The sequence below is a fragment of the Filicampus tigris genome, chromosome 8, assembly GCF_054856515.1.
Source record: "Filicampus tigris isolate MCC_2025a chromosome 8, RoL_Ftig_1.0, whole genome shotgun sequence".
NCBI lineage: Eukaryota > Metazoa > Chordata > Actinopteri > Syngnathiformes > Syngnathidae > Filicampus > Filicampus tigris.
The window spans coordinates 21,434,724-21,460,667 of NC_141224.1; the positions used below are offsets into that span (position 1 = coordinate 21,434,724).

Consider the following 25,944-nt stretch of genomic DNA (forward strand, 5'->3'; position numbering starts at 1 on the left):
TTTTAATATTTAGTTTTTCTTTTAAACTTTCGGAGCAAAAAGTGTCAGTGCTCCCTGTATCCAAAAATGCGTACGTTTGGACCACTGTGTTTCCTTTTGCACATTTGACGTTGACAGGTAAGATCGACAGAATACCATTAGTGCCCCCGACCCCTGTATGACCACATGTCGAAACAACATGCCACTCACTGGTGATCCCTGTGGCTGTTCCTTTGACCGAATTTCCTTTTTCTCAATATGGAGAACACTGGGGTGACTGGTTGCATACCTTGCAAGATATGAGATTACTGCAGCCCTTGCTCATGTGCCCTGTGCGCAGTCAACCAAAGCACACTCCATTCTCTTTGAGAAAATCTAACTTCTGTCTATGGAGCTTATTTTTCAATTGTGAACATTGATCCAGTGGGTGTCGTCATGTGTACATATTTACTGTTTGAACTCACAGTTTGCTCCTTAGACATAAAAACAGCAGTTGCAAAAGTTTTTCTCTTGGATAAAGACCTTTGCTGCAAGTGTGTTTTGCTTGCTTGTGTTTTGTTGCTTCCTTTTGTGCCAACTTGAGTGTCTTGAATATCACCACAGATTGGATCCGAAATAATCTTGACTTGATGCTCAATAAAGCTTACAATGTCCTTAAAACCTGGCCTATGACCTTGGGTTTCATAAATGTTGCAAGCCTTTTCCCTCCAACATTCTCTGAACATATAAGGAAGTTTCTGTGTTATTGTTTTCATGTTTGCTGGCATATTGAGTTCATCCAAATATTGCAGTTCTTGCATTGCATTGCAGCACTCAGTCAAGCACAATGCATAGGCCTGTAGCCCTTTTTTGTCATCTGCCTTCACAGTAGGCCATTCTATTATTTTATCCATATAGGCAGCTGTGATTTTCATTTCATTTCCAAAATGTTTGATAAGAAGGTCTTTGGCTACTGTCCGGTGGTAGCTGTTGGCAGCTAGGAACCAGTTCTTTAGGCTGCCCTCCAGTGTATTGCTCCAAATAGAACAAACAGAAAGCTCTTGCTTGCAGAGGGTCGTCATTAGGGCTGTCCCAAACTATTATTTTTCTCCAGGTTAATCTATCGGCTATTTTTACGATTAGTCGATTAGTCTAACAATTAATTTTTAGACTAATCTAGCGATTATTTTTGACTTGACGATTTATTAATTCCAAAAAACACTTATGAAAGCTTATTTAAGTTATTTGTTTATTAAAGTAAAAAAAAAAAAAAACTTTTGAAATTGAATGAACAGTGACATCTCTTTTAGGAAGGCATCATGATGTGTGAACATGAATGAGGTATTTATCTTTACATAACGATAAAACAATGTCTGCGTGCATGTGTGAACAGCCCAAGTAAAAGAACTAACAAAAATAAATGACTCAAAACTGAATAAAATCAGTTTGCTTAAACCTGAAACAGATGAAGCAGTGCATACTTAAGTATTATAACAATGAAAAAGCACACATTATATATTAGTACAGTAACGGACTATGGTTAGCAGGCCAGTGTTTCCTCTAGGTTTTTTTTTTTTTTTTTTAATTATATAGCAGCGGGGGCAGGACATCATCCTAAATATACGATATGCATGCTGTGCTGCGCCCAGTGCACAGAGAGTTTTCCGGAGCCGATAACTGATGTCGTGTGTTACTATTTATAGGTACATAGAGCAGCGGAACCAATATAACATTACCTACAAGCACCAACACAATTTCACTAGAGTGAAATAGCTCCGTGAACGTTAGCTACATAATGCACAAAGTTGAAACACAACACGGCGTAACTTTGACTGCCACCCGCTGCTTCGAGAAATCAAACTTAACGATGCACGTTAATTCGTCGGACACAACAGCAATTTCAGTAAAACCGGGGAATATTAGTTAGTTAGCTGGACTTAGGATACTCCAGCTTTCTGCTTTCTCCCAGTAGTACTCCTGAGTGACGTTGCTTAATGTTCGTTCATGGCTGATGTGCTCCCGTGGTACGCCAGCTGTGGTACAGAGGGTGCAGACGACCAACCCAACCCGCTCGACTTTTCTTTGAAGTATGTCCATATTTTGGACGTTTTTGTCCGCTTTTTTGGCGGTATCTGTCGCCTCCGCCATTTCTACTGTGCACACTTTGTTTACAACTGACGCAATGCACGTGTTGACGCATTTGCGTCATCGACACTCGAGTGTACGTACGTGCCGACGTATTTTACGTCAGACGCTTGACATCGACGGTTTGTTGTGCGTCCCGACGTATTTACGTCATCGGCCACGTCGACTATGCCGACTAGTCGGGACAGCTCTAGTCTCCATTAAAACTTGGCACTTCTCTCTGTGGTAGTAGTTGAAAACTTTGCGTTTGCGCCAAAAGTGCTGTTACTTCATTTTGTTTGTGTAACAACCTATAGAGATCATTGCTTTGAGAAGATGGAGCAGTTTGAGCACTGTGATTTATATATATTGATATTTGATTGATGTTCCTGTGTCGCAGAGGTTTGCTGTGCCTGCAGCCTGTTGAGACCGCCATTGTTTGAGAAAGTGGTCCTGCTTGAGCACTGGAATTTATGTTTGGTTGATGTGCCTGTGTTCGGGCTGTTGGTCCCATCTTTGGCGCTGGGTTAAATATTGCCGCATGAATTTTGGACTTGACCATGTAGGATGACATTCCATCTGAACATTTCCTTTGTTTACTTGTAACACTGTTAAATGGGGAGTCATTTAACGCAATCAGTATTGCAGCAGAGGCTGCTAGTTGTGTTTCCATTTCCAGTTCCTCCTGTTTCCTTCTTATTTCCTCTGCTTGTTCTTCCAAAGCACGCTTTTTCTTAAGTGCAGCAGCACGTGCCATGATGGCAGCTTGTTCTACCTCCATTTGACGCCGTAAAGATGTTATGGATGACCTGCTGTGCTTTGAAGAAGTGTTGGAAATGACGTTGGAAATGCTTTCATGTGGCTCCACTAGAATTTCCTCAATCTGGGGCCTCTCGTTCTCATGAATTTGATGCTTCTTTTTAGGATTATCGTCCATATCTTCATTTTGACAGCAACTTTCATTGCAACCCAACCATTTATTCACCTCAGAGACAAATTCATCGATAGAGAACGTTTTCACCTGAAACCACATTTCATGCTTTTCACACTCATCTGGTGGCATAAATTTCAATAAAGATTCATGGTGTGCAGCAGCTTCATCACATAGTTTAGTATATGTATCAAATGTATTTTTTACTTCTTTAACAAAACCTTTAACACCCATCAAATTAACAATTGTCTCCTTGAGACTTGCTGCCCTTTGCAACTTGCTTTTTCTTTCCTTTTGCAGGCTTTCTATTTTTGCCCAAAAAGCTTTTTCTGTCATTTTAACAGACCGCTTTTACACTTTTACAGAGGGAGATCCCTCTTCGCCTCCTGAATAGACTTGCTTCTCTCTCCCAGTTAAGAGTTCAGCTTCGGCAATGTCCTCTTTCCGACTCATGATTATGTAGATAATTTGTTTTTTAAGTCAGTCGAATGCGCGTCCGCAACCTTCAGCAAGTTGTGCACACGCTCAGTCTTTTTATATTGCAAGTTACAAATACACTCCACTCAGTCCAGTCAATTAACATATCTCAGCGTTGGCCGGCATATAGGCGTCTTGACTTTCCGGTTCCTCGATTGACAAGCCGCCACTCCGCTTCCAAACGAGGAACAAAACTATTCAGCCAGATGATGTCCAAAAAGCAAACAGCAGCAGCATCCAACGTTGTCCTCAAAGCCACAGGAAAGCCGTTCGACCCGTGCTGTTCTCCACCCGCGCAGTCTTCACTTTGAAGCCAAAGCGCTTCGATTTTATTGTAGGTGGTTTTGGACTTAATGTTGTGACCCTTTTGCCAATCAAAATTGCCACGGTGGTTGCTGACGGCTTGGCTTGACTCGTGGTTGGTGACCAAATGTCCACAAAACCATTTATTTTCTTCCTATTGTGTTGCGACGGGACCAAACGTCCGCCTTTGCCTTTTCCTGTTTTCCAATATTGAAACTACATAAGAGTCCACCTATTTCCACACTACCACGATCCCACTACACCACGGTCCAAAACCGTTTGTTGCGATGTGGAAGGCCACACTCGCAACAGCTGGGTCTCGTTACTGCCTTAATTATATAGATCCGTGGAAGTGGCATATTGACTCCACTGCTCCCCCGAGTGGTGGGAGGTTGAATATACCAAAATGAATCCACATAACAGAAATGGCTCATACAGTCATCATAAATAAATGGAAAGATATACAGATATTCCATGTGATCAGAATAGGTATCAGTATCGGCTGATCTCACTCATGCATGATCGGTATCGGTATAGGTGTCATAAAACCTGATGGGAACATCCCTAATCACTAGTCTTATATTCTGGTTAATGTTGTGTTTGTGGGAAAAAAAGGCATAGTACCAGTAATTCATCCCTTCATCATTCTCAGAGTGCTGCCATTTTGATCCTGCATCGTCCTCTGCTTTCAACTGAAATTGACATCAATGTGTCCTCGGACTCGTACTACGAACATCACGGCTCACCTGTTTTCTGGGTTTGGTCACGACTAGTGGGGTTGCATAGAACATATTTGTCCAAAGATAAGAGTTGCCTTGAGTTCTCCTTTTATTTATTTTTTCCTTGAGAAATGCATCATACATAAAGGTTGAAAAGTGAATAAAAACTGATATTCTTTCACCTGACTGTGTAACTATTTAGCATCCTTCCATAAGTGGCTAATTAAGCTAATTTACTCTTTCCAGTAACTCTGAAAAATGCAGCAGAGCTGCTGGAGTTTGCCACCATGTACAACGCAGAGCAACTTAAACTCTCCTGCTTCCAGTTCATTGTGCTGAACATGGCTGTGCTACTGGAGTCCAAGTGAGAACCAGGATTAATAATTATGCGTTGGCTTGAAATGTCTACTTAAGCTGTCAATTCATTTGAGGTAGTGCTAGCGTCGGGTTGAAACCTCTGTGCAAATTTGGAAAATTGCACATTTTTTTTCACTAACCTATTGGTCGGTCCCCACATGTGTAATTTTTTTTTCAATTTTTTACAAATAATTGACCAGCCTATAGTTTTGAAAAAGCAAACTTGACTATGCAATGTTAACTCGTTAACTGACAGACATTTTCAGACCCTCTTTTACCCTAACCTTTGAAAAAATATATAAAGACTTTCATGGGACTGAATGGCTGGACTGTGAAGAGACACATTTGTTAATGGCTCAATAAGCATGCCATTCTTTTGGTTTCCTGGAAAGTGATGGTTATAGAGATCTGAGAAGTCTGCCCGACGCCAGTGAGATGATATACTGTATATTGTTGAGTAGATACAGTAGGTATTGATTAAATGCTGGATAATTATTTTTAGTACTTGAGATATACGGTTCAGAAAATGGATGAATTATATGTGTCTGTCTGCTTCTTATGATGCATTATTTTCTACCTTTACCTTTAGAGCACTGGATTGTCTTAGTGATGAAGTGCTTCTGAAGCTTTCTGCAGCCTACAAGAGGATGGTCAGTCATCTAACATCTGCCGTACAAACTTTCCTACTGCTGCTTAATGTTTTTGTATTGATTAGTTGTAGATTTGTTCTAAGAAATTTTTAGGGATGTTTTTCAGATCTATGCCAGTACAAGTACTCAACTCTTGAGTAGTCACTGTTAGAACTAGATCAATACCAAGTACTGATCCCAACAGAACTTTTAATACATAAAATCCCCCCTCGCCCCCATAAAACCCAATGACAATCATTTTAAAGAAAGACCTGTATATCCCACCCAACATGGCATTTTTCCTTAAAATTGCATGAAATTAATGTCAATTTTCTATATCTTTTTTCCAGTTGTTCATAAAATTTATATTTTTAAGAAATAAATTGACGTTAAATGAGTAAAATGAAACAAATAAGCAATCCAGTGGCCAGAAAAAGTCCCAATCAAAACGTGGTTTTTACAACTTTTTAAGGAAGAGTCAAGTGCAAATAATTTAACTGAATACAAGAGCACTTCAAGTAACATTTAGCAAGACCCATCATTTAACCAGAGTTTTGGCAACAGATTGTCACCTTTTAACTCAACACTTGATGGCACCCACGTAATGATGTACGTAACTTACAAGAATAACTTTCTGACCTTTTGCCACATTTCAGGTTTCCAACTTTTTTTCAACAAATAAAAAACTGAAAAGCATGATGTGCAAAATTATTTTCCACCTTTTCTTTCAGTGCAGCCAAGTTACTTGAGAGGTTCCCTGATGATTTCTGAGCGATCCAATGTTGACCTAAATGAATCACATGTCCTACTTTTCAGTTGTTCTTTTTTTTGGTAAAAACAATTTAAAATATTCTTTAAATACAGTTCCACTTCCCGATTGTGTCCAGCTTGGGGTTGATTCTTCACAATCGGTGAATGTGTGTCATATTTAACTGTCACATTTGTTTGTTTATATGTTGTATTGTTTTTATTTAATTTTATTTTTAACAAACCGTGACTTTAAATTCTGTGTAAAATAGTAACATCCCGCTCAATTTATACCAAAAATTAACCAAAATCTGATAAATATACATATACTTCCAGAAATTTTATCTCAATTGGCCTTTAGTTCCTGATCGTAAAACAGCCACAACGGCGAGCACCGATACCTTGAAATAAGGCCGGGTATTGGCCTGATGCTGATACCGGTACTTATCGGTACTTGCCCATTCCTAGGAAATTTTATTCTTAGTAACTTGAGTCAGAAATATTTCTCATCTATTGTTATAGAAAGATATGTACCAATTTTTGAATGTTTTTTTTTTTTATTTGAAGTAGAGACTGATGTGTCTCTGTCATTGGTGTGTTCTTGTTTTTCATCAAGTTGAAGTTCAGACACTCAAGGATGTGTGAGTAATGAACAGATGTAGTAGAGCAACATTAAACATGGAAAAATGGTAAAAACTGTATGTTAAAGCAACATTATACAACTTTTAACCTTGAAAATAACGGCTTCTAAATCATTTTTGAAATCATACCTTGAGAACAGTTTATTCTGTTACCTATCTGTTATGCTGAAAAATTATTCACCTTTGTTGGGCATTTACAATCACTAATGTCAGGTGTCATTTTTTTCCCCAGCCACTGTCATGGGTGGGTTGCGTCAGGGAGGGCATCCAGCATAAAAACTGCCAGACACATCATGCGAGTAACTTGTTGTAGCGACCCCTGACTAATAGGGACTTTTAGCTGAAAGTCAAACAACAATGTCAGGTGCCATTTGTGATTTCAGGAAATTAAGTGTTTTCAGCTGACGGTGCATTATGACAGTTAGAATTTTTGTTTTTATGTTTAATTTCAGATCCCAGCAATGCAAAGGAGAGTTTTCACTCCGTATCCTGATGCCCCAGATCTCAGTATGTACGAAGATGAGGATTTTGACTTTGCCTTCAGCCGCAAACTAGAATCTGAATTGGACCAGTCCAGCAGGTAAACATGTTTAAAGGGCCGCTGTAATGGCCCAAACATTGGAACTTATTTTATAGTTTTGAACTTAAAAATTATGTCTGCGGTAAAGGTTCCCGCCCCAAAAAGTCTCAGTAGTAGTATGAGGCTTTTTCCTGGTGATTTTTAGCAGATTTGGGAACACCTACTTTAATGTTGAACAGAGCTGCGGATACCGCCTATGTGACGGACCCATCCGCCTACATAAGGTCTAGCCCTAGATAGACCAAAAAGACGCTGGCCAACAGTGACAGACGCTTACCCCCTGTGGCGGCTGGCTGACTATCGGCACGTCACACTGGAGGAATACACTGCAACGACAGAAACGCTGACCATTTTAAAGTATCTTCTGCGCATGCATAAGATGTAATACCCTTCCATACCATCGGCGGCGGTAGTCACCATTTCTCATGGTTAGAAAAATCCAACCGGAAAGCTGTTGGCCGGAGGCGGATTATAAAAACGTAAACATTGCATTCAGCTATATACTTCGCTCATGATGAACTCCCACGCAAAGTAAACCATCATGTTTTTGACACAGTATTGTGAAATACTTACATTGTCAACCCTCACTTTTGTACTTGTAAGAAGATTAAGGCAGCGGAGGCGTGCTCGCTGTTTTTCCGCATTTGTCACTTCCCGTTGGTGCTCCGAGCGCTGATTTGCTAGCTAACAGCCAATCAGAGTGACCAAATGTCACGATTGGCGACGCCGATTCAACATACGTAAACGCCCCCAAGACGCTTACAGGCGGGTTACGACACTACGACGGTGGCAACTACACCAAACAGACATTCAGACGCCACGACGCTTCCCGACCTCCGACGTCGGTTTGGTCTATCAGGGCCTATGACAGACACCCATTTTGTAGGCGATAAACGGGAAATTTATAAAAATAGTCGGACTAAGCATAACCTCCGTCACCCTGGCATCAATATCGCATTAATAACACCAGGAGCGATATTCCTTCAAATAATGAATATTCACACAAAAATGCTGTAGGAACATGTAAAGACTGGTAATATAACTACCAGTACTCAAAGGCATATATTATTCCTAATCTGTGAAAAATGAGTTGTATTAATAAATCTTAAACGCAATTTAGTTCTACTCTTACCGGTAGCTTAATGTGAGTTCTCCATGCAAGCATAGCACAACACTGCCCCTAAGAGGCCAATAGGTAGGAACAGCCGGTATTTATTTTTGTTTTAATGTAATAATATTTAACCAATTTATTTATTTTCTGGCTCTATTCATATTATGTTGTAATTGTGTAGTATTAGAGAATGGATGGATGGATAATATATTTTATGGATAATATATTATGGATAATATATTTAACATTACTGTAATACGAAGCTTTGAAATCAATGAAAAATCGTTTTTATTAATTGTGATTTCAATCTCAATCAAAATAATTGCCCAACCCTACGCTGCCACCACCTTTAAGCGGTCCGGTCCAGAGTCAGGGATGGCGCACACAAAGCACAAAGACACCAGGAATAGAAAATGTAGACTTTATTGGGCCCTAACAGCAACTTCAATCTGGTGAACCAACCATCCGCAGTCACAGCATATCAAATCCCACTGTAAAGGCAAACCCCAATGCAGTCCTGCTTTCGGCATGCAGGTGCCCACACAAAATCCGTGCCCCTCAGAGAGACATGTACAGCACACCATTGCACACGGAATAAACGCGTTACTTGTTACAAATTTCAAACCGTGGAATTAGGTGGTGAACTGACAGGACTAATACCCACAGTCATTCCGACGCCTTCATAACCATTGTCTGCAATTATGATCAAATTAACTAAAACAGCTCATCAAACTAAGGAGAACACAGGGACAATAACAAGCAAGACACTGTGTTTTACTTAAAGGGACGGTGGGGCTGGGATGGCCATGTTTTCACTAACAAGTTCAATTTATATATTTTTGGATCTGGAAAACGGAAAGAGTTGTCATTTTCTATTTTATCAATACATTTGGGAGAAATTAGGAAATAAGTGACTCCATGAATAACGCCTCTTGTTAATGACGAGAATGGCCGCACCCCCTACCGTTCTATCCTTGTCCGGTCGGAGGCCCTGGAGGAACCGATTACAAACTCTCCATTGGAAATCATTGTACTTTCATTGCTCATAACGTCAAAAAAACATGATCAATTGGCACCAAAATTTACGTGGACAGTTGCTGATCATGGTTATGGCGAGCGAGGCATTTAACACGAGTCAGGATATTTACAGAGACTGAAATGGGAATGAGTGGACGTGCACATTTATTTGGATGAGGAATGGCCACAGTTTTTCGACCAACAACACACCGTGGAACGTAACAGCCGAAACGGTACGTTCCAATGCGCCGCACTCGGCTGTGCAGTCAGCCTCCTCGCTGGAACTCTTTGTTTGATGAACTGTGACGCTTGTTCGATGAGGTCTTACCTCAGTTTCACGCCACTTCACTCAGACCGAAGCTGGCGGCTCCAAGCGAAACATAAACCAGTCGGGGTTCGTGTGCGCATGCTCTTGTCCGCTTCAGCTTGTGTAAGTGGAGAAGCGATCGCCATGGTATTTTTGATTTTGTGGAGGTGATCATAAAATGACCACGTTTTATGTCAATAAATCCAAACTATTGTGCAGAACACTCTTATACTTTCACAGGTTGAAGTGGACAAGAGTAGTAATGTGCATTTGCATTTTGGTGGCGATCGGTCTCCGTTCTAGACAACAGAACTGACAAAGTGAGCAATATTACCACACTTGCCACTCTCCCGTGACGTAGACCGCTGAGACCGAAAACATAACACAAGCCACGCCCTAAAAAGGGGCAGGGAAATTTGTCGTAAACCTAATCACAAAAAAAGCCTTTAAATCACAACAGAGTCTTTTAAGGTGGGCATTTTAGTACTGATGTTATTTTTACATGCAAACCTATTATATAAGTGCCAATGTTAAGCTCATCCAAGTGTCCCCTTTAAGAAGTTTTTGTTAAATTTTAATATAGGTGTTGAGGTTTTATATGCAGGTATAGTATCAGAGTCACAATGTTGGTATCATGACATTACAAAAAACACTGAAGAAAAACAATGTATACGCTTAAGAATAAATATAATTTAAATGTATGCTGATAATCAATCAAAACCCTCCATCCACAGGGAAGTACTGTTAAGGAAAGCTAAGATGAAGGCTAAGAAGAAACCAAGGCGACGCTCTGACAGCTCAGGAGGCTATACTTTGTCTGATATTATTCAAAGCCCCCCTGCTGCAGGTATGCTTGCACACACACTCACATGCAAGCTTGATAATTACACTTTTCACTGATTTGCACTTACTGTATCGCTCTCAGCAGTTTCCCCATGCCTAGTGAAGACACGAAAAGGCACTTCCACAGAGTCACTGCAGGAGCTGCTCACATCAGACTCGGAGGGTAGCTGCATGGGGATGGGTAGCCCCAGAGATATGCAGTCACCAGTCTTTCATGATAGAACTGTGGTTAGTGTTGGATTCTGCGACTACCATCGTGGTCACACGTTATTTAAAAAAACAAATAAAAAAACAGGAAAATAATTTGTTTCATTCACAGGAGGAGAGGATCTTGTGTCAGAGAACGAAGACCCCACCAAATACAAGGGATGCCCTCCCACCTCACCCTAGCTCTGGTCCAAAAGATATCCCAAAGATCCTTCACAGGTAAGATGGATATGACTGAATCTTGACAGTTCATGCCAGATGCGGTCTTAGCAAAGCTTTTTAAGCCACATGCCACCTTGAACATCTCTACAGATGTGCCCCCCGCCCAACTCACACATTCCAAAACAAGGTAAAAGATAATTAGAGCTAATGAGGGCAACATATTTTATAATGAAATAATGATCGAAGCGTGATATTAAACTGAAACAACAATGATCAGCTCGCTTATTAAATACACGACACAGTCTTGAATAGAAGTAATTTCACCAAGATTTTATATATATATATATATATATATATATATATATATATATATATATATATATATATATAATTTTTTTTTTCAAAGGCGCAAATGTATAAATTAGGGTATGATTTCCTTGTGTAAACAAACAGTGACAGTGTGTTGGATATAAATGAATATTAGTCGTTTTTTACGATTATGCCAGTTTTGTAATTGTGGAGTGTAATAATCAAAGTAATTGTAATTGAATTTCGATTAATTGCACAGCCCTAATATACTCATAATAATCCCTCCAACAGAAAATCAAAGTCACTGTTTTGTGTCGCATGACACAAAGAACTAGATCACACACATACAGGTATATAAAGGCACATAAACTTAAAAAGTGTTACATTTGTTGTTTGGGTACAGTGCCTTCCTCAAGTAGTCAGGAAGCAGACCCTCAATGCTCCATCGTATAGGGTAAGCTTGGCTCATTAATTTTCTGCCTTGCATTGGCCATATATGGATAGAATTGGGGTGGGGTGCACGTGCGGATTACCAAGTTAAATGACTTATTAAGGAAAAATGTCTTACAATAGTATGTGTGTATGCAGTCTGATAGATCAGATTTTTTTTTTTGTATGCCTTTTTCTGGTTTTGTGCGTCCGTACACTTTTAGAATCCTACGCACTCTTTGATAAGTGAGGCCCCGGGCCTTAAGACCTAGATAAACCAATCTGACGTGGCCTAACTGTGATCGACCCCCTGTGGCATTGGGCCGAGTGTCGGCACGTCGCGCTGCGAATAATGACAAAAATACATCGCAACGACAGACAGTGACGCTGATCATGAAGTACCTTCTGCGCATGTGTGAGTAATATAATACCACTCCATACCATCGGTGGCGGTAGCACACAAACAGATGCATGTCCTAATATTTTGAATTAAAAAATAATAAAGCTAATTTGAAGTTCTTTTGTCAGTTTTAATTTTGCTGATTTTAGATTTTTGTTGAGGTACCGGTATCGAGGTACTTCATGCAGGTATAATATTGAAGTCAAAATGTTGGTATTGTGACAACACTAGAAGAAAGTCAATTGAAGTGTACCCTTTTTTCTTTTTTCTCTGTTTTTCTGCCACAGTTAATAAATGTAATTCTAGTCCTGTAGTGTGACTGTTATTCCAATTTGTAGACCTTCCCATCCACCTCCAGTCTTGGATCTTAGAGCCATCATGGACATGGAAGCCAACTCTGTGCAGACCGTCAAAGCATCTCCTAAAAACCTTGCAAGGTAAAATATCAGACCACATATTCATGTTGACTGCAGCTGCTGTTTACTGACTATTTACAGCACACACGTTTTTGGTATCCCCACCTACTCTACATATTTTTCTGCTTGCCTTCAGTGTCGGTACCCTCTGCAAATATTCTCCTGGTCCTATGAAATTGTCCCAAAAGCAAAGGAAGATGTTGGCCTTGGCCAATAAAGAGACCGGTGTGGAATCCACGGTATCCAAACCCACCCCCACAGTCACGCCGTCCAAGAACAGTAGTGGGAAGACCTGGTGAGTATACTCCAGGATCCGTCCATCCATTTTCAGTACAGCTTGTTCTGTTCAGGGTCACGATGTGCTCCAGGAACAGAAGCCCAAGTAGAGGTGTCAGAAAATAACTTAATGTCCAGTGCAATTGAGATTTAAAATATGAAACGCATTTTTGTTGCTTTTTATTTATTATACACTCAACCCTCATATAGTTGCCGTTTTGGCATTTGCAAATTCAAATATTCACAGGCATTTTTCATCTTCCCGCCTTTATTCACTGAAAAACTCTTTTGTTTTTGTGCTCAGGCCAAAGCAAAAAAAAGTATTGCTTTGCCACCGTCTTGTGGCATCTTGATGCCAAGAAACTATTTGAAATGAATTGAGGAGCTTCACTTAGACAAAATGTTTGTTTCGCCACCATCTTGTGACATGTATGCGATTATAAAACTGGGTGTCAGTTACTTACCCTGGTCTCCATGAACAGAGATGGTTCACTTCATTAGCCCTATTCATTGCTAAAAACATTATTATTATTTATTTTTTTTACTCATGTTCAATTGGTCTATCATTCAACATAAGTAAAGCTGCAGCATCTCTATGTGTTTCATGTTTCTCCTACATCCATTTCTTTCATCAGGGCAACAGCACTCCAATCCCAGCCCTCACCTTGCTCATTCCGGGCGCTGCTCGAGGAGGAGGAGAACATACTCATCAAAGCGGGGCAGCCTGGAATTCACAGGAGCCCAAGTGCTCAAGCGTTCCCTGTCAGTGTTACACCTGTTAATAAGAGGGTGACGTTCAAATCTGCCGGGAATGAGCTGGAGAAACCTGGGTAAGTTTAACGACATGTAGTGTGTTCTGCTATCACTGGGAGGCACTGTTGTCACAAAACACAGCTTCACCCTGTACATGTCTAAACCAGTAATTCCCAACCACTGCACCAAGCACAAGAGGTCATTGGGTGTACCATGGGAAATGATCCTGTTTCACTTAATTGGTCTTCCGCCAGCAAATTTACTGAACATTATTTGAACATACAGTATATCGTCTTTTTTGGTAACATTTTTTTCTCATCTCAAAATATGTGCCTTGGCTCAATGAAATTTGGGAAACACTAGTCTAAACTACAGGTTCCCCAATAAAATCATATGCTTGGACATTCATTTGAGATGAAATTTGGCCGCCTCGCGAGCACGTCACACGCATGAGGGCCGATTAGTGGGCCGGATGAAACCGGTCCGGTCCAGGGACTGACTGCCCAGCTCTGGTATATATTGTATAATTTTTAACTCTTTATGTAGTGTGGAGTATCTTATAAGGCACGTTTGAGTGGCCATTATGCAGGAGATTACACACAATCTACAGATAATAAAATCGAGCCCACAGAAATCCTTGTTTCTGTTGAATGTACTGTAATTTCTGTAGTGAGTTTCAGCTGCTTCATTTAGAGTGCCTGTTAGAGAGGCTGCAATGACCATGGAGAATGTGGTAAAACAAGTCTTAACTACTGTACATTGTTGTTGTTGTCACAATATCAAAATTAGCAAAACTATACTTGCGGCTAAGGCTGTTTTTTTTGGGGTCGTTTTGTTGAAGACAGACCTTCCACCGCATCTGGTAGAATAAAGGCACTCTGGTCGTGTGTTGGTCTTTCTAGTAATAGTTCGTTTGAAAGTACAATATACAGTCTTCTGGAAGTTACTGTTAGTGTAGCGGGCACTAGAGATACAAGGACCAGCAGAGGTTTACAGGGGTATTGATTGGTAATTGAAATGGTATGACTTTCCAGCTATTTTCTCACATATTTATTACCCCCACCATAACTGTGGAACATTTTGAATACAGTCTATCATCACTGAGTAGTTGAAGCGTTATGTATCCACCACACAATGAGCTACTGGGCAATTGTCCAAGGGGGACAAGTGTCAGTGAAACTTAAATTGTATTGTTTTGATAAACTGCTACTTGTGGATGTACTTTGCATGTTTTCATAATTGGGAAGTAAAACTGAAAAACAAAGTTATAAGCAGTCATTAAAATTACCTCAATGTATCACTATTTAATCAGCATTCACAAAAAACTTGCATACAGCAGGTATTATTTTTTTCCAAATATTTAAAGCAGACTGACAGTATGAGCACCAACACTAATTCATTTCAGCCATTCCTTTCCTTGTGGAATCCTAAATTATTGTCATGGTAAATCCTCATGGAAGTCTTTTTCTCCACTATGCATGAAAAAAATAAGATTTCTAACACGAGGACCACTGTTGGCATTGGCGCTTTTTTAAAAAAAAAATATTTGCTACAGATGTTTGTGAAAGTCGGCAGCATTGACGACAAGCCGTTGCTCTTACTCACTGGTACTGCCTACACATTAGCCAATCAAAATAAAAGTATTTAATAAAATCCACTGCGTATTTTATTTTTTATTTTGGCATCATGAACACTGCGTGGGCCAGTCAGACCATAGATGGGCCGGATGTGGTTTGTGGTCTGTGGTCTGTACTTTGCTCAGGTCTGCTCTAACGAACGTAAAACATGTGCTATACTCTGAGGGACAAAAACCACCACTAATGAATTTAGGGGACCAACCACAACTTGTGTGGATCAAATGATCAATTAAAGTCAACTTCACTAACATGACTGAAAATATGTTTTCTCATAACTATGAACGATAATGAATAACATTAGCGTATTGAAGTACTGCCTCAGTATGTTCTATCAAATTCCGTGCATTTTGTTGAGTATGGCAATATAACACTGAAGAAAATGCTGACGAATAAGGACTCTGGTGGAAGTGGGATGACCAGCTCAAAATGAGGATCAGCAAGGTTGCCCTGACCTTAGACACTGAGTCACCCTGACTTAAAAAAAAAAAACAACAACACTCATGTAGAAAAATGCATACCACCTTTGCCCACATGCAGACTTTTTATTAAGATGGGTGTCATATTTAATATTTGCGAAAGCCCGTGACCCTGTAGGGTGGAAATCTGAAGTAAATGTTTTTTCCTTAGTTCCTGCTAGTACGGAAAGTTGCATCTCTGCTATCATACTTCTGCTGTATGTTTACCCTGCAGCAGATTTTCGGAGTCCTCCAGATGTTAAACAGCTGCACAAGTCTCGCGTGAAGCCAGTGATGCTAACAGGACTTGATAAGGGCAGCCCTCGTGTCACATTAGATCATACAGAAAAGGGAGCAGGTATCAGGTTCCTCTTGGTATTTAGCTGAAGAGTCAAGATACAGCAGCAACAATCGTACCAGCCTCGTCTTCTGGAAAACTCATTCCTTGATGTGTTACTGACCTAAGAATCCTAACGCCCTCCACTCTGTTTTTTTGTATCCAACTTACTTTCTGCAGTCTCCACATGGCTTTTCACATAATAATATAGTGAGGATTAAAAAAAAAGTAAAATGTACTTTAGCTCAGGTCATCTACAGTATGTTTCATCATACATGGCTTAGTTTATGCTTTCTATAATATTGTCATTGTGGAATATGAATTAAGCAGCAAAATCCACCTGTTTTTAATCATCTTGGAGGCAGCCATTTTGTCACTTTCTATCGACTGAAGATGACGTCACAGTTTCTCAGGGCTCAGTTAACAATCACGACACACCTGTTTTCTGAATCTGAGCCGTGATTGGTCATTACATGAGCAACTGTGATGTCATTTTCAGTCAATGGCAAAATGGTTCCCATTGTGACAAAAACAAAAACGGGTGGATTTTACTGCTTAACTCATATTCCACAAATGCACTATTAGTCAGAATACCGTGTTTCAACTAGTGGGGCTGCATAGAACATTTGGGTTTGATTTCCACTTCAACTCATTCACTGCCATTGATGAATTTACTTGTCTTTTCACAGTTCAGCCATTCAGTTCCTGTAATTAATTTATATTTTTTGCAAACATTAGGGTAAAAGAGTGTCCGAAAATGTCTGGCAGTGAAAGACTTAAAAGAAGTCCAGCATCATTATGGCATTATGGCCTTCATACTCGCAGTTTGGATACGCAGATTCGCATATTCAAGGATTTTTTTTTCTTAAAAATAAAATAAAAAATTAAATAAAAAAATAAAAAATAAAAATTCCTAAAAATAAAATAAAAAAATGTTTTGTTTTTTTCCCTAACCCACTTTTTGGGCAAAACACATTTGTCAATAGTTTTTAAAGAATTTGCATTTCAATAGACAGCAATTATACACAGATTTTCGCTATTCGCACACTAGCCTCGTCTTTATTCCCTGTAAATAGCGGGGTTCCACTGTACACTATAGTGGAACCTCATGTTAAAAGTTTGCCATTTGCAAATCCACTTAGTTGCCTTTTTTTTTTTTTTTCCAAACTTATCCTTCATTACGTGCAGCAAAACATACATTTTTGCTGTTTTTGTGTCCAGGCCAAAGCAATAACAGCACTACTTTGAATGGCATGTTGTAAAGCAAGTGTGTTGAAGTGAGTAGAGGATTTTAATTTGGACATATGTAGTGCCTTGCCGCCATGTTGCGACATCCATAGGCAATTGCAAAACTTTTTAGGGGCTGTGCATCAATGACTTGCAGATTTTTGGTCTTCGCTGTAGGGCTCAGTTCCCTGCACATAGACGGGGTACACTGTATTTTCTCATGTCAGAATTTTTATTAGACTTGAAATGCCAAGAAAATGCCTAACAATGTAACAAAGCAGACAACTGAGCTGTCAACTAAAATAGACTTGCTGGTTTATGAAACAGTTTTTGGGTGCAGTGTCTCAAGTTGAGTGAGGTAAAATGACTGCTGTCTCGAGCGTCCAAGTTTGAGATCATAATTTAAAGCACAACAATCTTGTTTTAATACTGTTGCAATTGAGGTCCACGCCATGCAGATGGTGATCCAGACTGGTTACGCAGTGACATACTCTAATGGTTGTATTCAAGACAGGCACAGAGGCGGCCATTCACACAGAAGCTCATCAGTAGATGTTCACGTAACCGTTTGCCCTCCCACGGAGACAGTACAGCACCTCATGCGTCCTCTTTTTCCTCCCACCTCACCCGTCTCTCCCCTCAGGCCCTGGGTGATGGCAGCAGCCGGAAGCCCGCCCCTCCCCTCCCTGGTGACCTTCGCCTCCATCGTGGAGGAGGAGCGGCAGCAGGAAGCGGCGCTAATCCGTAGCCGAGAGAAACCGCTGGCGCTCATCCAGGTAGTGCGGCTTGCCTGTGTGTGGTAGTGCTTTCTTTGACTGACACAGATATACACGTGCCATGACACACAGCAGACATCGTCTCCCTGAGCACGGTTGGAAAAAAGGTTCCTTATGTTATTCTAGACAGCCTTCTTTCCTAAAATCCCTTTTCCCCTTAATGGCTCTATGGTTTTCATCATCAATACCGCGCAGTGAACCCCCGTTTATCACGGGGGATACATTTCAGACCCACGATAGGGGAAAATCTGCGATATAGATATAGATTTTTCACAGTAGTTTTACACCACACCCATGCTTTAAATAAATCGACTTATTAAAACACACTTTTTTACAAGTTTGTCAGTACCTGTTCTAGGGCAGTTCAATTTTGCCTAACAAAAAAGTAGTTGAAAGTAGGGCTGTTCGATTTTGTCTAATAAGAAAATCCTGATTATTTTCTCTCAAACCCGATTTTACGATTACGATTTCTTTGTAAAATAAAAAACAATGAAAAATGAAGTATTTTGAATGTCTTTTATTTAAACTTAATTTTTCTTTCTTTGAACTCAAAATGCCAGTCAATTTAACTTAATACACACAGAACAGTCCATTGGGATTAATTGCATTTTACTTAGACAAAAAATTTCAGATCTGTTCTTAATTAAACCAATAATGAAAGAAGAAAGTGCAGATACCATCTGAAACGAAATCATCAACATGAGAGAAGGTAGACAGTCAAGTCTGTAAACCAAACAGTCTGTCAGCAAGTCATTTTGCCAACCATTTGCCAAATCATTTAACTAAGCCATGGATGTTTTTGTTATCGGTCCGCGCGCTCGTGGGAGGAAGCGGGAATGCAGAGGAAACTACGGTGGCTTAGATACACCAAAAATAAAATCTAACGTGCCGATTTGAACGTTTTTAACATAGTTTTATCCAGAAAATTCGGTTTCGGTTCAAAATCGCTTAATCGGGCAGCCCTAACCTGTTCTCATGCTCTCACTTAAATTAAACAAAATCAGAGGCAAATTCACATTGCACATTGAGGTGTTCAATATGTGTATCCCAAAATGTTGTGCTTAAAAAAAAAAAAAGAGGCAAAAAATATCAAACTTTGAATTTATTTTGAGTATTACAAAAAGAAAGGGGCACTGATTTGGTGGAATGGTCCATAAAATATAAATTTATATAACAACACATAACATACACATTGATGTATGTATATTTCTATATTCAGAAAAATCGGATGCACACTTTTTTTTCCTCAATGCATTGCCGACGTATCTGATCGGGACTCGGATCGGGGTATCGGCAGATCACAGATCTCAAAATCAAAAGACTCGTAATCGGACCTGAAAAAACGTGATCGGGACAACCCTAATATAAACTCATAAAAAGAACACGTCTTAAAATTCAGCAATATTGCCGGAGCAGGAACAATGAGATGTGATGTAGTGGGGTTCAGTGTACATCGACTCCCTCTCCCTTTGTGGCAGACCATTTTCTGACCACAATTGGTTGGGAAAAAAGTTGTCTATGTTATTCTATTGCCAGCCTTCTTTCATCACCTTCCTAAAGCCCCCATGCACCATGGCTTTCTGTTTGCCATTATCAAAAACGTGTACCATCATTCATCTTTTCGTGTCAGCAGTTTTTCTTTTCACTCTCAGAGGGAGTGTGGTTCTGCTGCCCACAGTTTCCTCAAATATGTCTCCTTTCCCTGACTTTCGTTTCTTCTCCGTGTAGATTGAAGAGCGGGCTATCCAAGATCTTCTGTTCCATTACAAGGCCTACGACAACCCTGATGAGCTCATCTTGGTGGAGAGGGCCTCCTCGGGTCCCATAGCAGCTCCAATATGGAACAAACACTAATTGCCACAACATAACAGTGAATTGAGAGGATTGTTGGCAGTGTGCTGGCTTCGTGTGCTCATAGATTAGAACTCTGTGCTGCTGATCGCTCCATCGAGTTGTCCTCATTCGCTGCATTGTGTTGTTAATGTGTGTCACAGGGTGAATGTTGTCGTCCATATGAAGAAAATGTAGTCCCTCTGAGGTGTCGGAGCATGGACTTTTTTTTTTTTTTTTTTTATGAGTTGCTCACATGGCTAATGTTAATGCTTCCCATTTGTTATTGTAATGTGATGTTGCCAAAGAAACCAAATTGCAATGATGGCGGCACACACAGGGCGCACAGTGCAGAATGTGTGTTTGATTAGATGGAAGTTCTCCATAATGTTGCGAAAGTTTGGAGTGACAACTAGAACTAGAAAATGGCAGCATTGACTGCTTTTTCAGCTGATTGATTTGCAAAGCTGTTATGATGTCATCAGTTGATACAAAAGTGGAGTGAATCAAAATTCTGTCACTCTTCCAATCCATGGTTTGGTGTGTTTGAGTGACATAATCCATATTTTGCAGGGTTGATTTTGTGGAGTAGTAGGTGCTCTGCTGTTACCAAACTAAATAAGGTGTAACAGTTCCGAGTTACATTTATTTTCTGTCCTGATTTGTCTTCTTTTTTTTTTTCTTCAGCCAGTATGGGCAACGTAGGTACCTCAGTTATATTAAGTTTGTGTGATTGGGTTCTCTTTGTATTAAAGAGACTTATTGATAAAAAACGGCATGCAATAAAGTCTTACCTGTGCAATGACGTAGTCAAAATGTGAGTGTAATTATATAGCAGCAGGCTGAGCAAAAACTGTGATGTCTTTCACGTCCTTAATTATTTTCTAGCTTTTATCCTTTTTGGTGTAGAATCTCTGCCTTACTAAAATGATTGCCTCCTGACATGCTGGCTGCCCTGCATGAGCCACGAACAATTTGCACATCTCGGCCTCTAATTGACTGTGATGACCCTGAGCCGAACACAGCTTGCGTAATTTACGCTTTTATTAAGTGTAATTACAGGTAAAACATCACATCAGAAGTCAGGGAGAGACTGCTTGTGAGAGTAATATTAATTACTCATTAGTGTGTATTTACCTGGAGTATTTCTTTCGTCACACCACTAGTGGAATCAAATTGATAGACGGGGGAATGACAAGTATCCACCTCAAAGGTAAATGTCAAAGAAAACAGTTTGACAAATCATGAACTGCCCAGTCACCATCAATGCTGAATATGCTTTTTTTTTTTTTTTTTTTTTTTTTTCCCCCCCCTTTCTCCAAAAAAGGTAAATGATAATTAAGGGTTATTTCAGCTGTTAGTCCCAGTAAAAGAAATCCAATCACACTCCACCCTGGAAATAGCCGTCAAAGGTAACTAGCCTTTTATTGTTTCAGGGTGTGCCGGTTTATTTAAAACGGTTGATTTGAGGACAGTGCATGCAATCTGTCAGTCGGGAGATGGGGGAGGACAGACCCTGGCCATCTTTCCAGCCAGCCAGATGGAAAAGTTGCGAGGGCGTCCTGCAAACTGTTAGCATAACTTCTCTATTATTTATGGACGAAGGGCGATGTTCCAGACATTCAATGCAATAACCTCCCCCCTGCTGAATAGTGCCAAGGGGAGGGATGCCTAATGCGTGCATGCATGCTCTAATGAGTCAACTGAGAATCCCCATTCATCCTGTCCGACTCCATGGACTTATCAAAGTTAAATAGTATTCATGCTGAGGTGACACAATCCAGAATGCAATGGAAATGAGTAAATGGAAATTTCAGTTTAACTCAATAAAATCATGCATCTGTTGCCAGGATTTTACAGAAGCTACACGGCTGAACTTGGGACACTTGCATGTTGCCTGGGCCAAAAAAAGAACCCATTACATATGGAAGATTACAAAAAAAACTGTGCCAGAAGACAATCGAAAATCGTAATACTCCTCTCGTACTTTTATTCTTATTTTGTATCTTAAATATGTATACAATATGTATCTTATTTAATTGTTAGCATGGATTAGCTGTTCATTTAAAGTGACAGTAGTTTTTCTTACAATGACAGATACAGGTAGGTAGTTACTTTTCAATTTTTTTGTGGGGTTGGCTATTCACACACAGACACATCTCTTAATTATGACTACCGTTGAGTTGTGATTTTGTTTATTTCAGTGGTTTCCATGGTGACAAGTGCAGTATAGGCTAAGTGTTACGCCTGTAAAACATCATGAAATAGCAAATATTGAATGCATATTAAAAATGACCATTATTACAGAATTGACTTTATTTCTGGACAATTTAAGTACATTTGGGCTGATTCACGACAAATGTGGCATAAAAATCCTCAATTCTTACAAATTTGGGCTCATTTTATCTGTGTTACAATTCTCGATTCAATGACACTCTATTTTGATGGATATGTGGTTTGAATTTTTTTGTAACATAAATTATTTGTAAATCAAAACTTAATATGATCTCAGGTTTTGGACCGGTGTGATACTGGTTGAGCCACCGTGTGAAGATCTGATGTTGCTCACCGTGGTCCAAGGAAGGCTCAGGGAGTTTGTGTGAATGCTCAGCCGCATGGAAAATTAGGGAGAACATTGAACCTCATGGTATATTCACACGCAAGTGTTTTCCATCAGCTGTTAGTGAAATGGTAGTCCGTCACTAATGACCCGGTAAGTGACGATTCCGGTGACGGATAAAAACCCGCTTCCATCGGCGCTTGTACTCTCAGTTTCTGGAGGTTTCCCGTCATTTGCAGTGATGGACTGACGGACCTTCCGTCAGTACTAATGGAATGCCCATTTCTGGGAATCAGCATAGGTAAAAATGAACATAAGCTAAGATTATTTGCTGATGATTTGTGGCCAATAGCGTGATTAACAAGTCAGTTTTCAAAAAATGTCATCTTATAAAATAAACGTCAGGGAAACTGAAATCTTGGCTATTGGTCAAAGTTGGAAAAAATTGTATAAATATAAACAATATAAGATACAAAGCTGTAAAATAAAATATTGTGGTTGTTATATTGCAACCAAAAAGTATTTATATTTTGAATGTATCAATAGTTTTGTAATATTGAAGAATGACTTTAGACACGTCTTAAAAGTGACCTTAAATTCAATTGGCAGAATGAAGCTGATAAAGATGATGTGGCTTTCTAAGATTTTTTTCAGTGTATACAGCTATACCATCAAAATCCTTTTCAAGGGAATAAGTTCAATAATTTCTTCTTTCATTTGAGCTTCAAAAAATAAATAAATAAAAAGAAATCTATTGCCCCACCCAAACAAGAAGGGGGGTTTAATCTTACCGATATGGAATTTTATCAGATGGCAACTCCGTTTTATATCAGCCACATTATCCATCCATCCATCCATTATCTGCCGCTTATCCAAGGTCGGATCGCGGCGGCAGCAGCTTCAGCAGGGAAGCCCAGACTACGCTCTCCCTAGCCACATCTTCAAGCTCTTCCGGAGGGATCCCAAGGCGTTCCCAGGCTAACCGGGAGAAATGGTCTCTTCAGGGTGTCCCGCGTCGTCCTTGGGGCCCGCTGGTGGAACATGCCCTTTTCGAGCCGACATCGGCCGGGCACCATGGATGGAGCCCCGGCCACCAGGCGCTCGCCAACGAGCCCCACCTCTAGGACTGGCTCCAGGGGGGGTCCCGGTGACCCGCGCCGGGCAAGGGAAAACTGGATCCATTTATGTCATTGGGCTCTTTTGAGCCGTGCTTGGGCTGGTCCCTCACCTACCACCTGTTTGCCATGGGTGATCCTGCCAAGATTTGGAATAATCCTTCTGTTAAAATTCAGGGTACTACATTTGTGAGGAACACTTGAATGAATGGCAAGACATTGTCAGATAGTATAGAATTCAGATAAAGTATCCTCATTTGACACACTCAAAGATGTATTTAAATTCAAAGATTCTGATATATTTCAATATAAAAATGTGAAAAAATGGATCAAAGAGAATTGTGATATTGAGAATGAGGTTCTGGCAATAAAGAGCCTTTTGGAACAGAGCAAGAAGAAAAAGAAATGTGTAAGTCTCCTTTATTATTCCTTTATCAATGCCAAAAGTAATAGTGACCTATTAAGTAAAATATATGATGGCTGGGATAGAGACATGAAGAGTTTTGATGCCAAAACAAGATGGAAGGAATGTTTACAGCTTACATACACAGACGCAACCAATGAAAATCTTCAACTCTGTCAGTATTAATGACAATTAATTTATTATAGACAAAATCATAAATGTGATTGATGTTCCCCTCCCACAAGTTTAAAGTGCGGCAGAAGACTCCCTTAGTCACTCTTTTTGGTACTGTGAAAGAAATACTGATATCGAGAGATGGCTCTCACACATCAGTAAGCGGAGATTTGTATTTAGGCCTACACCATTGATTATCAAATGAAATAATCAATGGGGTGGCAACTGATATTTTCTTCATTAGTTAAAAAGAAGCTATTTTTACAATATTGACAAAACACAGATACTCCAGGAATAAGTAAATGGAAATCTTTATAATGAAATATTTTGTATATAAAAATTAAATATTGAGAGAACTATATCAGCATACAACAACAAACAAAAAATATTGATTTTGTTTGGAAGCAAATATTTGAGGCCCTGTATTTAGCCCAACATGACCTTACTGTCTAGTTAATTTGATGTATTTGGTATAATAGACTTTATTCATTTATTTTGCGAATTAAGTATTGTTTTCTTTTTCTTTTCTCTTTTTTCAGCTCGCTGTACGCTGAATGCAGCACCAGGAATATAGTGTGTGCGTGCGTGTGTGTGTGTGGGGCAGTGAATAAGGCCTCATTATTATTATTATGGGTTTCTTTTGTATGTCTTATTGTTTTGTCTTTATTTTGTTTGTCTTCGCATCTATTCATTTGTCATATTTTTGTTGCATTGTGTGTCCTGATCATTTGCACTCTCCTTGTTTAGATTGCTCCCTGTTTAGTCTGCTTTGCCTTATTTTTTTGTCTTTGTCCTGTGTTTATATTCATTTTTTAAAAACTGTTAAGATAGTAATGTGTATTGTTAAAAGTATATATGAATCTACTGTATGTTTCCTGATATTGTACGCTCTAAAAACAGTCCAAAATAACTATTTTTGAGTTAAATTTGACCCAATTGCTGTGTTAAAAAAGGACCCATCCAGACTTGGGTCAATTTGAACCCAAAAATTGGGTTATCCAGTTTTGACCCAATTTTTGGTTGTCCAGTTTTGACCCAATTTTTAGGGTTAAATCAACGCAACAAATTGGGTTATTCCATTTTGACCCAAAATTTAGGGTTAAATGAACACAAGAAATTGGGTCAAAACAATGCAAATAATCGGGTTATTCCACTGTTATTTATTTACTTACTTATTTATTAATCTTATTTATAATGCTAAGGATACGGCGGCACGGTGGTCGACTGGTTAGCACGTCCGCCTCACAGTTCAGAGGTCGTGGGTTCGATCCCGGCTCCGGCCTCCCTGTGTGGAGTTTGCATGTTCTTCCCGTGCCTGCGTGGGTTTTCTCCGGGCACTCCGGTTTCCTCCCACATTCCAAAAAGATGCATGGTAAGTTGATTGGATACTCTAGATTGGCCCTAGGTGTGATTGTGAGTGCGGATGTTTGTCTCTGTGTGCCCTGCGATTGGCTGGCAACCAGTTCAGGGTGTCCCCCGCCTACTGCCCAAAGACAGCTGGGATAGGCTCCAGCACGCCCTGCGACCCTTGTGAGGAGAAGCGGTACAGATAATGGATGGATGGATGGATGCTAAGGATACTGCCGCTTTCCCAAAAATGTATTAATAAGTAGTGAAAGTTTTGCAAAATGTGTATTTACCTTCAGGCACATCACTCTTGACATTGACACATGTAAATTTGGTCAGAGATTGGCAGTCTGTCCAGCCCAGCCAGACGCCCACTTTTGGGACGCC

The 25,944-nt window shown here is 39.9% G+C and overlaps 1 protein-coding gene across 3 annotated transcripts in view; it reads left to right on the top strand.

Annotated features, from left to right (window-relative positions):
* ibtk (inhibitor of Bruton agammaglobulinemia tyrosine kinase) overlaps nt 1-20,760 on the top strand; it is a 36,093-nt gene extending 15,333 nt beyond the window's left edge. The window contains exons 19-29 of one of the 3 annotated variants that reach the window (XM_086038138.1): nt 4,759-4,876; nt 5,459-5,519; nt 7,339-7,466; nt 10,636-10,748; nt 10,827-10,972; nt 11,064-11,170; nt 12,590-12,688; nt 12,804-12,962; nt 13,579-13,773; nt 17,996-18,128; nt 19,857-20,760. In XM_086038138.1, coding sequence (XP_085894264.1) covers nt 4,759-4,876; nt 5,459-5,519; nt 7,339-7,466; nt 10,636-10,748; nt 10,827-10,972; nt 11,064-11,170; nt 12,590-12,688; nt 12,804-12,962; nt 13,579-13,773; nt 17,996-18,128; nt 19,857-19,982 — 1,385 coding nt within the window. In that variant the 3' untranslated portion in view covers nt 19,983-20,760. Of the gene's footprint in view, nt 1-4,758; nt 4,877-5,458; nt 5,520-7,338; nt 7,467-10,635; nt 10,749-10,826; nt 10,973-11,063; nt 11,171-11,825; nt 11,877-12,589; nt 12,689-12,803; nt 12,963-13,578; nt 13,774-17,995; nt 18,129-19,856 lie in introns of those variants that run through there. The other 2 variants (XM_086038139.1, XR_015087840.1) reach the window with 2 other exon arrangements.
* Nucleotides 20,761-25,944: the final 5,184 nt, after the last annotated feature.